At 31.4% G+C, this 13,789-nt stretch overlaps 2 protein-coding genes across 3 annotated transcripts; one reads left to right on the top strand and one right to left on the bottom strand.

The window, feature by feature from the left end:
- Nucleotides 1-2,162: 2,162 nt before the first annotated feature.
- Pex12 (peroxisomal biogenesis factor 12) lies at nucleotides 2,163-7,501 on the top strand. Its single transcript, XM_018454293.1, has 7 exons — nucleotides 2,163-2,267; nucleotides 2,370-2,492; nucleotides 4,178-4,286; nucleotides 4,368-4,567; nucleotides 6,325-6,693; nucleotides 6,792-6,877; nucleotides 6,966-7,501. The coding sequence occupies exons 2-7, from the start codon at nucleotides 2,373-2,375 to the stop codon at nucleotides 7,075-7,077; spliced, it is 996 nt and encodes a 331-aa protein (XP_018309795.1). The 5' UTR covers nucleotides 2,163-2,267; nucleotides 2,370-2,372; the 3' UTR covers nucleotides 7,078-7,501.
- Nucleotides 7,502-9,538: 2,037 nt separating this feature from the next.
- LOC108726614 (solute carrier family 25 member 40) lies at nucleotides 9,539-13,053 on the bottom strand. 2 transcript variants are annotated; one of them, XM_018454292.1, is made up of 8 exons: nucleotides 12,960-13,053; nucleotides 12,799-12,876; nucleotides 12,247-12,413; nucleotides 11,558-11,692; nucleotides 11,099-11,261; nucleotides 10,818-11,011; nucleotides 10,660-10,741; nucleotides 9,539-9,964 (listed from the first exon to the last, which is right to left on the bottom strand). In XM_018454292.1, the coding sequence occupies exons 3-8, from the start codon at nucleotides 12,361-12,363 to the stop codon at nucleotides 9,717-9,719; spliced, it is 939 nt and encodes a 312-aa protein (XP_018309794.1). In that variant the 5' UTR covers nucleotides 12,364-12,413; nucleotides 12,799-12,876; nucleotides 12,960-13,053; the 3' UTR covers nucleotides 9,539-9,716. The 2 variants fall into 2 exon arrangements, with proteins under 2 accessions (XP_018309794.1, XP_018309793.1); XM_018454291.1 differs by having other exon boundaries at nucleotides 12,799-13,053.
- Nucleotides 13,054-13,789: the final 736 nt, after the last annotated feature.

The raw sequence follows: 13,789 nt of genomic DNA, 5'->3' as shown, positions 1-13,789 counted from the left end.
ATGTCTTCTGAAAAGTGAGCCTAAAAATAACGTAATAACATAATTATTTACATGGCTAAATCCAAAATATTTCAGGGGGTCGATTGTATATCTCGCAATGAGGTAAAAATTATAAAAGTGAATAAATTCATTAGAATAATTATAATTTCGTTGGCCAATATCTAGTAAATTTGTTCACTTTTGTAATTTTCACCTATTTCATTTATTAATAATTACATTTTGTACTTACTTCACAAATATGATGATATTTAGACAATTGCCAATTTTTTCTTCCAATTTTTTCTAACCATAATGCTCGCCGTTCTAAATTAGATGGAAAACGTTTCATGGAAAAACCTTTCTCACTGCTATTGTAACATCCAACTATACAACAACCAGTCATTTTCTATAGTAATAAATTTTCAACTAATAAATCAAATTATTTAAAAAATTATTTTAAAAAGGTTAGAATGTCATTTTTCTAATTTATAATGCCTTTATATTTGCCTTTTTCTTTCAATTTCTTTTCAATCAAAAAATTATAATATATAACCTTACCTCTTTATATCAATTAAGCTTTAAATCAATTTACTGAGGTACGTTAATTTATTTAATTCGCAAACACTCGATATTCATACGTAACTTGCAGCAATAAGTATTGTCGCCATTTTGCTTCAGATCAACATTGGCCAGACTCTTAGTATAGGGACTCTAGAAGCGACTTGTTTCAATGGCTGCGTTCAGCAGAACGTTTGTTTTGCAACTGTTGGAAGTTTCCTTCGCGCTAATTGGATCATACTTTTAGATCTAGAAGAATGGTCCTATCTCAGCAAACAATCATAAAACGGTTGCAAAACTGTTGAGTCTGCTGAACGCAGCCAACGCCATATATGTACAGAACGCGTCAAAATTTGATGTACGTACATACCTCACGAGCACACCTCTTCTTTGTTATGCTATGCACCCAAGAAGACTAGAACTAAGGAGGATCAACTCGCGTGGTGGGGGTAAGTCAAAAAACGTCCGCAGCTATTCACACGATGTGCAGCGGCACTGCGCATTGTGTGAAAGTTCGATATAAGAGCGACAAATTGACGATTATAGAACGACAGAGCGATGACTATATAGAGCGACAGAGAGGACTAATGAAGCGCAAGAGTGGGGGAAGTTATCCGTCGCCACTTTTTGCCTCACCCCCACTACCGCTATTGGCACGAGTTGAGCCTCCTTAGTTCTAGTCTTCTTGTATGCACCAATCTGGGTTGGATTAATCTTTCCTATTGGTTGACGTTACATGATCTACCAATTGGAGAGCACAAAACGCCATTAATCCAACCCAGGTTGATGCAAACCCGATCGGGTGGAAAACGCTATTAAGGTTTGTTCGCGTCTTCGACATACTCTAATATGCTCTTACCATAGCTCCTACTTACTCTATCGAGCGCGTTGGAGTGAGTAAGAGCTATGGTAGGAGCATATTGGAACATGTTGGAGCATGCGACGCGAACAAACCTTATGCTGCGGCCATTACTGGCTGCTTTCTCTGCTGAACGCAGCCATTGAACTTTGGCTGCGTTCAGCAGACTCAACAGTTTTGCAACCGTTTTATGATTGTCTGCTGAGATAGGACCATTCTTCTAGATCTAAAAGTATGATCCAATTAGCGCTAAGGAAACTTCCAACAGTTGCAAAACAAACGTTCTGCTGAACGCAGCCTTTGTAACCATTGGGTGCATTCAGTACAACCGCTCATTGAGCGCTCATTAAGCGCTTGCATCTTATTGGCATATTCCGTTAGAACTAAAAATATAGACCAAACAGAGACAAGCGTTCACTGAGCGTTTAGTGAGCGGTTGTAGTACTGAATGCACCTATTGGTAGCCATTAAGCTGAGGTTTGTTCGCGTCGCATACTCCAACACGTTCCAATATGCTCCTACCATAACTCTTACTCACTCCAACGCGTTTGATAGAGTGAGTAAGAGCTATGATAGGAGCATATTGGAGCATGTTGGATCTTGCAACGCGAACAAATCTCTGGTTCTACATTTATCATCTCGCAGCGTCGGAAGCGTGTCGTAAACGTTGCAATCCAACGAGTCTAGCTCGACTCTGATTGGACTCCAACGGTTGCGACACGCTTGCGACGCTGCGATGCGACTAATGTAGAACCAGCTTAATGTAGAACCAGCTTTACATGATATGATACAAAAGCATGATAAGCATCATAATCATAAATAGCACTTTTGTATCTATCAATCACGAAAATAATTCGCTCCATATATAGCGGTGAGATTCATAATAAATAATGTGTTTCGATGTGGCGGAAAGAGAATGCAATTAATATTTGATAAAGATTGATAGATTAACGGTATATTTCTATGCAAACAGATTATGGCAGAAAAAGGTGCTCATTTGACTGGGACCGCATACATCAGGCCTTCTATCTTTGAAATTATTGCACAAGAATCGCTTGCGTCAACTCTTGAACCGGCTTTTAAAAAAATTCTTTCGGTATACACTCTGTTATTTAGTATGTTCCTCATAATGCCATGGTATAATGCTGCGCTTTAAAGTCTCAATTGTTTAGTAAATGCATAATTTTTCTTAAAACATATTTATCAAAATAATTTTTAGACATTTTTATTAAATCAAATATGTGTATTAACAATATGATATTTATCTAGAAGACGCTCATCACTTTCAATTTCATTGAAAACTAATTCTCTAATGTAAAAACAAAATTTATATAGAACAAATTATATATAGATTGTGTTTCTAAAGCAGAAAATTTGTATTTTTAAAGCAGAGAATTTGTGTTTTTAAAACAGAATTTATTCTTAAAGCAGAAAATTGTTTATAAAACAAAGAATTCATCTAACCCTCTACGCCATCGATGTGACAGATTTCCTAACCTAACAATAGTTAAACGTGCGCGATTAATCTTTAATAAACACCTGTAGGTCATTCGGGTCTTGCGCCTTTCTTTTCTTTGAAATACTAAGATCACCGGTCAAATATCGGTCCCTTTTCTATTCCTAAAAAAGTTTGGCATTTAGAGAACAAGTTTTATGCGTTGCCGGCTTCAATTTATGCGTATCCTTTAACTAGAACAGCCCCGAAGTGATTCACCTCTGAATCACAAATGACCCACTGTGTGTGTATAGAGTGTACATTTTTTGTAACTAAAACAAATTTTGTTTTCTTTATTTTCAACTAATTCTTGTTTGTATTGCGAGAATATTTCGTGAATTATTAAAAGAAGAATTTAATCCTAGAACAACATATTAGCTCTTAATAAACACAATGATTTTGGCACCTTGTGTTAAATGTATATGATATATATTATGTTGTCTGTAATGTTACAAAGAACATAAATTCTAATAAATTCTAATAAATTAAAAATTTTTGTTAACACAATAGCAATAATAAATTAAAATGCATTTAAAATGTAAATGCAATGTATCTTCAATTTATATAGCCATTCATGTATATTTAAAAAACTTCATTTTTAGGATACTAAATAATTAAATTTTTTGAACAACCGACATTTGAACTATTTTTTCTTTTGTAGTTTGAAATTTCAACTTTAAAATATTGAAACATATTTTTCTTTCAAACATTTTTGTTTCAGAATTTTATATGTTTGTATGTAAAAGTATATTTTTCTCATTTTGTTATAACATTTAGTTATAACAATTTATACACAATTTGTTATAAATATACAATTTTACAAATACTTGTAAAGATGTCAAAATATAATTAAAAATCGTTTAATAATTTTTATATATTTGTAAAAGTGGTGAAAATTAAAAAAAAACACGAATGGATATCGAACGTGTGCAGTAAAGGTACTCAAAATTTAAGGTGTGTACAAAAGTTACAAAAAACTTTAATGATATTAATATCTTGCTTCTAGGGACTGAGCACAATATTTTAATGCCAGATTCTTTCATTTCATGCAAAAACTACGTTGAATGAGCATATCATTGAAATTGAAGATTAGGAGCATCTTCTGGATAACCCTAAGTTTTTTAAAAAATATATTGCTATTACATAATTGTTTATAAAATAGTAATCAGTCAACATATATTACATTACATTTAAAAAATCGTTGATTGTTTTACATATGTATGAATTATGTTTATATTATATTTCGTATTCTAAAATATAAATCTTTAATCTTAATATAATTTTAGTTTCTTGTATCTTTCAATCTTGACAAATATGGGCATATTCTTCAATGGACAGATGAAGGGTATTTAATTTTTAATGTATTTCTTCAGCAATATTACCTAAAGAGATATTGTAAGTATCTTTCTAATATATGATGTATCTTAATGTCTTCATATAATTTCTTGAAAAAATAAAATGTTATATCATTTTTAGCTGCATCATTTTCTGAAACATTTTATGGTTTGAAACGTGTCACAATAATTAATTCCAAGACAGGGTTACAAGAAAAATTATCACATAAACAACAAATATTATCATTAATAATATTAGTGACATTTCCATATTTAAGGAATAAACTTGTGCAACTTAGTTTAAGATATAAACTTCAAAACATAGACAGTACATCAAGAAAGGCAAGTAAAAGAGATATAACCATCATTTTTTAAAATGTACACAGTATGTTTAAAAAGATACAACTCTTCTATATAAAAGTCAACGAATTCAGAGGCTAGTCTTTATTCATTTCAGGTATCTATATAGTCTCCTTCCTTCTCGATACGTGCAATAAAATGGCAGTGCAATGATTGGAAACTGTTATAAAATTCCTCTTCCGGAATTATCTTTAGCTGATGTGTTTTAATACATACCTCGGATCGTTGTTACATTATTAAGAATTTCTTTTTTTAAGTATAATTTTATATTAGAAATATAAAAAAAAATATTCACTCAATATTGACTTATAAAATAAAAAGTCTGCCGAGATTAGGTGAATATAGGAATTACTATAACCTGTTTTTTGGCCAAAAACTGTGAGACAATCCTGGCTATGTATGCAGGTGCGTTGTCATGGAATTGTTCCTTTAGGTCAAATTGTGAATTTAGTACGTAAATTATATAACAAAAAAAATTCCAATGATATTCACATAATGTATTGATCTATCATGAATATTGATACAATTTTCTTGGACGTTTCGGTTTTTCTTCAAACCATCTTCAGCAAGTTGTAAATAATTTTCGTCGATGTCTTAATAACATATAGTCCGTAAATGTTGGAAGGATATTCTATGTGAGACCGAGGATGAGCATATTTCTACTGTATGGATGGGAGTTGCCATAAATTGTCTCTTCGCTGTTAAACCAAATGACTAACCTCTGTCCAAAAGAATCAAAGATATTCTTATGAAAAGTATAAAAAATTGTTAAATGTGTTATCCAGATGAAAGTCAGACAAGTACTTACAATTTTTTATTCTTTTATGGCAACTTCCATCTGTACAGTAGGGATATGCTCATCTCCTCGGTCTCACGTAGAATATCTTTCCAACATATGCGGACTATATTTTGTCAAGACATCGACAAAAATTACCTTTCCAACATTTGCGGACTATATGTTATTAAGACATCGACGAAAATTATTCATAACTTGCTGAAGATGGTTGAAGAAAAACCGAAACGTCCAAGAAAATTGTATCAACACTCATGGTAGATGAATATATTGTATGAATATCACTCGAATTTTTGTTATATAATTTACGCACCAATTTCCGCGCTGTATTAACACTCTCATTGCCCGCATACTTTATTATTGTATTTTTTTTTTTTAATTTCGAGAGCCCTATTATTTAAATTTTGTTTTTGTAAATTTAGTTTAGAATATGAATTTTATTTAGAGGTTTTAAAATGCTTTTGGAAGGATTGGGACGCATTAGGCACAATTTAAGCACTTCTGCATTTGGTGTCTCCTGCATGACAATGTACCTGTGCATGCAGCCAAGATTGTCTTGCAATTTTTAACTAACAATCTACCACCTTCCATATTTATCTAACTTGACTAAATCTAACTCTGGCAGACTTTATTGTCTTCTAAGATAAAATTGCGCTTAAAAGGAAAGTTTTTTTACGATATACTAGCGATCTAAAGCAATAGAATGTGTCAGCTAAATATGATTTTAGAAGAGGAGTATTATAATAGCTTTCAATCATTGTATGTGTCGCTATTTTATTATGTACATCAAGAAAATATAGAATTATATAAAAGCCTGGTACGAATAAAAGCTAATATCTAAATTCGTTGATTTTTTAGAATTTTGTCTGTTAACTTTTCAAACATGTTTTATATGTGTGTGTTGTACAGTAATTTCTTAATATATTAAATATTTCTTGATACACAGAGGAGGCAAAAGTTTTTCAGTAAATGTGTCGTTAAAGGACTTTCAATTCTTTTTGTAACATATGAAACTCTCGTGTTATACAATTATATACTTTACGTATCTGAGAAATCAATATATCCATCACTCTTGCTAAGGCTACTATCTGTTACACTGACATATGCTGATCTACAATCTGCTCTCACTGTCACCGAGTTATTAAGGAAGATCAAATATAATTCATTCACTGTCTCTGATGGATGGAATATACTTCAAAGAATCATTACTGGATCTCTTGAACTCGGAGCTTTCTTCTTACAATTTCTTTCTTGGTGGAATCAGGAAAATTATGACATGGATATTATGAGTCTTCCAGCTCCACCACCACCAAAGGTAAAAATAAATACAATGAATTAGCACAATATAATTCCATTATATCGATATAATTTAAATTACTAACAAAAACGAAATATAATCTTTTGTTTTAATAGGTGCCAAATGTAGCACAGCAATATAAAGGAATTTGTCCACTTTGTCGTAAGCCTCATCATATACATACCGTGCTTATGATATCTGGGTAAATAGATAATATTTTAGCACTCAATTAGTTTTTCCTATTTTATTTTTAAATAAAATACAAAATTAATTTTACGCCATTTTTTTAGTTACATATTTTGTTATCAATGTATTTTGTCGGAAATACGGATAAAGAAGAAATGTCCAGTTACACATTATCCTGCCAAAGAAGATGATCTAATTCGTCTATATATAGAATAATAAATTTTACATGCATGTAATTTTTCATATATGTTGAATATAATATACTACACATGTAAATGTTAACAAACTCGGAAAATAAGTGTTGTGAGAAGAAGTTGGGCTTTATTCATTTTATAAATGAATTACATATTTCAAGAAAGTTATTTGGCGTTGTATATCTTCAGTTTAGTTGTTTATATATATATATATATAAAATACGTACCACGTAGGCCCGTGGTAGTATAGATGGTCTTCCCTCTAGTTTTAAAATAAAATAAAGTTAACACTATACATGTTTCTGTCGGCGAAAAAAAAAAGGGTTCAGATGTGGAATCCTCGCTAGAGAGAAGATGAGTCGTAATGGATCTCAACAGGATACCATGATCCAACCGTGCAGAGGTAGATGTACTCAAGACGGCGTAACTTTTACAAATGTCAAGCTATGGCGATAAAATTTGGTGGAAATGTCAATGATAGATGTGGCAACCTAACCAAAAAAAACAGAACTCAAATCAGCTGACTCAGAGCATCACCTGGTGGTAATTCCGGGAACTTTTTGATCAAGGTTTTGTGTGTGTGTGTGTGTGTGTGTGTGTGTGTGTGTGTGTGTGTGTGTGTGTGTATATATGACTTGCAGAGGGCGATATGCCCATTTTTGTTTTGGCAATCGGACTTTAAAGTTTAGACTTTAGACTATAGTGTCTTCCAGGAATAGGAATGATTAGATGGATTTGATTTGTGTTGGTGTGTGGAAATTCTAGTTAGTCTTATCTAATTATGGATGCGCGCGCGCATGCAACATTGAATGCTGACAATAGATTTCCGTAAGAGATTTTAACAATGACTTATTTAACAATGATTGATCTTCTGGCCCAGCGAGCACTCACTAAATTACCGGTGGTCTATCAGTCAAATTTATGAAATAAACTTAGACAATAGAAAAACTGAATTTTAATTATTTCGATTATAGTTATTAATTATTTTAAGACATTTAAGAATCAGTATTCAATCTACCGCGCTATCTTAGAATTAATTGTTCTCTAGTTTGTACAAAATAGTTTCTGGTAAACATTTCCACGAAAGAAAAGAATCGTGAAGTCCTCCGGACGTAACAGGATTATCTATCGTTTTATTTAACAAATCGCGTAATTTGATATTCAAGAAATTCGCTGAACTGTACATTCACGTTCGAGCATATGTATGTAACTCAAAAATGGTATACTTATACGAAGATGTATATACTACATCGCAATTGTATTTACGGTTTACTAGTTTTCGTATTTATTAACACTTACGATCTTTTTTTTTACTGATGATTCGATCCAAACCAAGGATCGAAATATTTATGTATCTTTTAAATAAATGGAAGTTTACATCCCCGTAGACTGTGCTGACTGAAATAGGCTTATACTTTATACATTGCTAAATTAAGATAGTATACATTCACGATAATATCATTCAAAAGTTAGGTCCCATCGCGCGCTCATTGTCAGTGACGATAATCTCACTAATCTCACTTCCGCCAGTAGTGAAAAAAATCTTTTGTCTGCTCCTGTCTATAGACCGCCCGTACACGCGGAAAAAAATGAATACACATAGGCCGATATTTATAGTCAGATCTCATATTCAAGACCATCTTTAGTACAGTCTTAAGAAGTCATAAACCAATCAAAGGGCCGCATTAGCGATTTAAGACGGTCTTAAAATAAAAACCGACTATGAATACCGGTCTTAGACGCAGATTAATGCAACTCATTGCTATCTCTCTTCACGACGGATTGATACGTTTACAAAAAAGCATTTTTTTATGGCTCTATTTTCCAAACTAAATAGTAAAAATTATTATTTTTTCTCATAATATCCGTTTCATGTTTCTTCATCGCATCCTCCCTTTTTATTAATATATCTCTACTAGTTTAGACTCTACAAACATAAACGCGACATTTTCATGAATTTTGTATAAACAACATGTATAAAAAGTACAGCTGTTAATTGCTTACATCTCAGTATTGAAACAGTTAATTTCGTTGTAAATGCACAAGTGTGTCAACGTCTTCTAGTACAATGTATAGTTTTAATTTCAAGAAATTCTGTTTTCAATTCGCGAGTATACTACCTTAATAATTATATAAAATTGAAGTTACAGGTTTTTGCCTATTTACTGCAACTATCTTAGATCTGACACTAATATCGAAAAAATGTATAAAGAAAATTTTTGCAAAATATATTAAAATATATTTTTCAATAGAACAGATAATCTTCAATTGATAAAATAAATTTGTAAAATATACCAGAAAATATTCAACACCGTTGTGTTGAATACTTCGGTAATCAATAAAAAACCATATATTTGGAATTAAATTGTACCTTTTTCAAAAGACGAAATATATTATATGATAGCTGTCAAATCGAAATAAATATTATTTTATTTTATTCTAAACTAAAAGGAGAGATTTGAGTATATTTTACAAGTGTATTCTATCAAATGGAAATATTGTTTGATTGAAAAATATTTATATTTTAATGTTTCGCAAAAATTTTATTTATGTATCTTTTTGCTTTTGACATTACAATTCAATACATAGTAATCAAGCATGAGCCTTAATTCGTAACTTTATTATAGTTTTGTATTTAGCACATTATTTGTCTTCAGCATATCATTTTGTACTATTAGGTTTGTGTTGCAATAAATGCACATCACGTTCAATTTCAAATTCGACAGCTTTTTTAGCATTATACGATTGAAAGAAACGTTTGCCATGTTCGAAAGTTGCAATCATAATTGCACAGGCTGGGGCTACTTTCACCAAACGTGGTATTAGTCCTGTGAACAAACCTTTTAATCCATCCTGATGATAAATCCTTTGTATTATAGTCCATGTAGTACTGCTGCGAATAGGTTTATCTAAAAATTCACATTAATAAATTTTATACAGTGTTCAGCGTAACGATCCGCACGATTTTTCAGACACTTCTGACAGTTAAAAAAAAGTTGGAAGGTAAATATTAATCTGTTTTATACATGCTACAATAGTGAAAAACATGATTTAAAGAAAATTTTTTTCATAAAAAAATTGAAGTTATCTTAAATTTTTTAAGTAGTGCCATACAAATTTTTGCCATAATATTGTAGGGGTCTTCAAGACGAATACAAATCACTATTGAAATGTCACTTTTTTTTTATTGATTTTATTGATACTTAATATCAAATTTTCAGCATTATTTGTAACAGCAGTACAACCTCTAACTAAAACATAGAACATAAATACGTACATACATGTACTTATTTAATCAAATATGCAATAAAATCAGTAAAACATCAATAAAAGTGACATTTTGATAGTGATTTGAATTAGTCTTGAAGACCCCTACAATATTATGAAAAAAATTGTATGGTGCTATTTAAAATATTTAAGATTACTTTGATTTTTTTATTAAAAAATCAATTTTATTTTTTTGTCTCATATTGTAGCCAGTATAAAACAGATGTATATTCATCTTTCAACTTTGTTTTTTATCTATCGGAAATATCTTAAAAATCGTACGGACCGCGCGCGCGTTATGCTTTGAACATCTTGTATACATATATAAAATAATTACCTGAATAAATTTCTTTTTCGCCCATTTCAATTTGTCTATGTGTTTTTACTACATCAAAGGGAATAGTAAAAAATGCTGCTATCTACAATAATGTTTACATCTTAGCATATCTTTTTGGAATATATAAAATATTGTAATTATATTTTTGAAATACATACAGATCCAGCTACAGCTCCTGCTACCAGATTAAAAGTAAAAGTCTGCTGTGAACTACACAGTCTCTTTATAGTTTCATAATTTAACCAGTATATAGCACTAAAAGGAACGTCACGAAGAAGAGTTGAACTCAATCCCATCCATAAGCCAGAAATACCACTATATTTCACAACTATTTTTAATGTCTGTGTTATTTCTGAAACACATAAAGCACATTTGAAATCGCCAATCTTCTTTTAAACTTCTTTACATATTAATTTGATATTACATTAATTTATCCTACCTGCATAACTTAGTTTCTGTGATTGCATTTTTGTTCTTATCAACTCCAATGGACTCACCAGTGTTGCAGCCCAGATTCTTGCTGTGCCACCAGCTAATATAGGAATCCAGAAAGGTTGTTCCACATTGTTTCTCTTCTTTTTAAATTCTCTATTATATGTATCCTAAAAATACACACACACGCATACGCACATGCACGCGCACATACACATACGCACACGCACACGCACGTACGCACGCGCACACACACGCACACACACACGCACACACACACACACACACACACACACACACACACACACACACACACACACACACACACACACACACACACACACACACACACACACACACACACACATTAGATATTTCATCTAAAGTTTCTATCATGTATTATATATAAATAAAGCTAAAAAAATTATCTCGCACATACACACGCATACAATGAAAATACTAATACCTTCAAATATAATCTTAATTGTTCATATGAAACAAAATAAACTACAGTTGCAGGTACAGCTAGAATAAGAGTAGGACTCAAGCCACTCCATAATGATGCTATACCTTCTGTTTCACTTATTTTTAATAAAGCATCCTGAAAATAAAATTAATAAAATCAACAAATGAGTGGACATTATTAATATTGTATTAAGGTTTCTCTTTGATATTATGATTATCTATATGATATTATGACTGTGTAGTGTGTATTCTATATATCTTATTACATTTTGATATCAGAAAAACAAATAATTATATGAATCTTATCTTATACTTTTTGTTAAAATAAATTTTTTTTTGTATGCTTATATATAATAATGTACAATGATTCAATATACCAAAACTCTTTCAAGTAAATAGATCTAATTCAGTCAGCGTATGTTTTTCATTTCTAACAAAATTGTACCTTACAATGCTTGATCAAGAGATTTATAGATTTTTATTTATTAATATTTATACTGAAAAGTTTTTGTCAATTATATATTTTATCAATCTAAATAAAAAGTATATTCGAGAAAAAAATATAAAAATTAATTTGTTATAATATGTAAGTAGTGTAAAGAAAAGATTTGTATGATATTGCATTTCAAATATCATAATTCGTATGAAAACAGAAATATTAAATGTCATAATTATATAGTAATTACATACAAATGTCCCATTAAATTTTCCATTTTTTTTCATCCAGTCAGGCATTTTGCCATTGGTACACGGACATAAATGATCCATTAAACCATTGCAATATAAAAAACATTTATTTGAAAGCATGGCTTTTTGTTGTGTTTGTAGACGTATTTTTACCACATCCAATGGAGTCACTAGTAAAAACATAAAAAAACATAAACATTCAAAATTTTACTTACAAAAGGTGCACAAGCAACCAAAGAGATTAAAACAAATGTAATTTTTAAATTAAAACAAAAAATGTAAAAATATATTTAACTTCAAAGGAATATACAACTCAAATAGACAACAGAATATAACAAGATCTTGTAATTTTCATACGCTGATACGATTTCAAAATGGCATATTTTGGAAATATTGATAATATTCTAGTCTTTTCCTAAATATACGTTATATATACATATATATAATTGTATTCAAAATAATCAAACATTTTTATAAAAATAATATATATCTCTCACTGAGGAAACAAAAGTCATAAATTATCCAATTATCCAGTTATCATTATTACAAACTTACCAAACACCGATGTAATAAATGCACCAGTGCAAGAAGCCACAATTTGTTGATATGGTTTGATACGAAATCTTGGATCGTCTAAATCAACGTTCGACGACACGTTAATTAATTTATTCATTGCAGAGAGAGTGAGAGAGAGAGAGAGAGAAAGGCAATTTTACTTCAAAATCTACATCACATATGACACTTTTTTTACTCTGGTTCTACAATGATTCAGTAATTCGTAATCGGAAACCTTAACTAGTATTCCGTGATTTTTTCCATCAGTCATCAAGGCTACCGCAGAAAAAAATTTCGTAATCAGAGAGAAACCTGCGGCAGCTTTCACATACAGCGTAATGCCCGTGTCACATTACGCATTGGGGACTGATGGCCCGTTCATGATGTAATAAGACAGGTGAACCAAGTAGAAGAATGCGCAGTAACCAATTTTGTCAGCCAATCAGAAATCTGTCCAAAGTGCAAAAATCAATGGGCGAGTTCAAGACGGCAAAGCGGCTAGGCGTGCTTACCGAGCGATTGAATATGATTGGTTGGATCTATAAGTAACAACCAATTATGTTCATTTGCTTGGCGAGCAGGTTAGCCGCTTTGTCAACTTGAACGCGCCCATTATGACTGCCTCTATGATACGGGACGTGGGCCTGATTAGGTTAGCTCACGCCGTAGTCGACGTCGTGAATTAGTAAGTGGCTAAGAAATCGGCCAGCCAGAATTATACTCGTTCACAGTGACATTAAAGAGAGTAGGTCAGATGAATATTTGTAAACTGTAAAATATTATATAACAATTCAAATCATGCCAAATATATCAATTTTATATATTAGTAAGATAATGGCTGCGTTCAGCAGAGAAAGCAGCTTTGCAACTGTTGTAAAATTCTTCAATATGATTGGTTTATACATTTAGATCTGTCAGGAACCAAAAGCAAGAACCAATCGTATTGAAGAATTTTACAACAGTTGCAAAGCTGCTTTCTCTGCTGAACGCA

The sequence above is a fragment of the Mycetomoellerius zeteki genome, unplaced genomic scaffold (assembly GCF_001594055.1).
Source record: "Mycetomoellerius zeteki isolate Tzet28-1 unplaced genomic scaffold, Tzet1.0 scaffold431, whole genome shotgun sequence".
Classification (NCBI taxonomy): Eukaryota; Metazoa; Arthropoda; class Insecta; order Hymenoptera; family Formicidae; genus Mycetomoellerius; species Mycetomoellerius zeteki.
Note: the sequence above shows the minus strand (reverse complement) of the source record. Positions and strands in the feature narration are given on the sequence as shown.

Bases quoted from the DNA above. Each gene is read 5' to 3' on its own strand.
- Pex12 (XM_018454293.1), top strand. From the start codon at position 2,373: ATGGCAGAAAAAGGTGCTCATTTGACTGGGACCGCATACATCAGGCCT. The intron at 2,493-4,177 runs GTATACACTCTG...ATATAATTTTAG, and splicing joins CTTTTAAAAAAATTCTTTCG to TTTCTTGTATCTTTCAATCT. The intron at 6,878-6,965 runs GTAAATAGATAA...CCATTTTTTTAG, and splicing joins ACCGTGCTTATGATATCTGG to TTACATATTTTGTTATCAAT.
- LOC108726614 (XM_018454291.1), bottom strand. From the start codon at position 12,916: ATGAATAAATTAATTAACGTGTCGTCGAACGTTGATTTAGACGATCCA. The intron at 12,414-12,798 runs GTAAGTTTGTAA...TGTTTTTACTAG, and splicing joins ATTTATTACATCGGTGTTTG to TGACTCCATTGGATGTGGTA. The intron at 10,742-10,817 runs GTATGTATTTCA...ACATTATTGTAG, and splicing joins CAGGAGCTGTAGCTGGATCT to ATAGCAGCATTTTTTACTAT.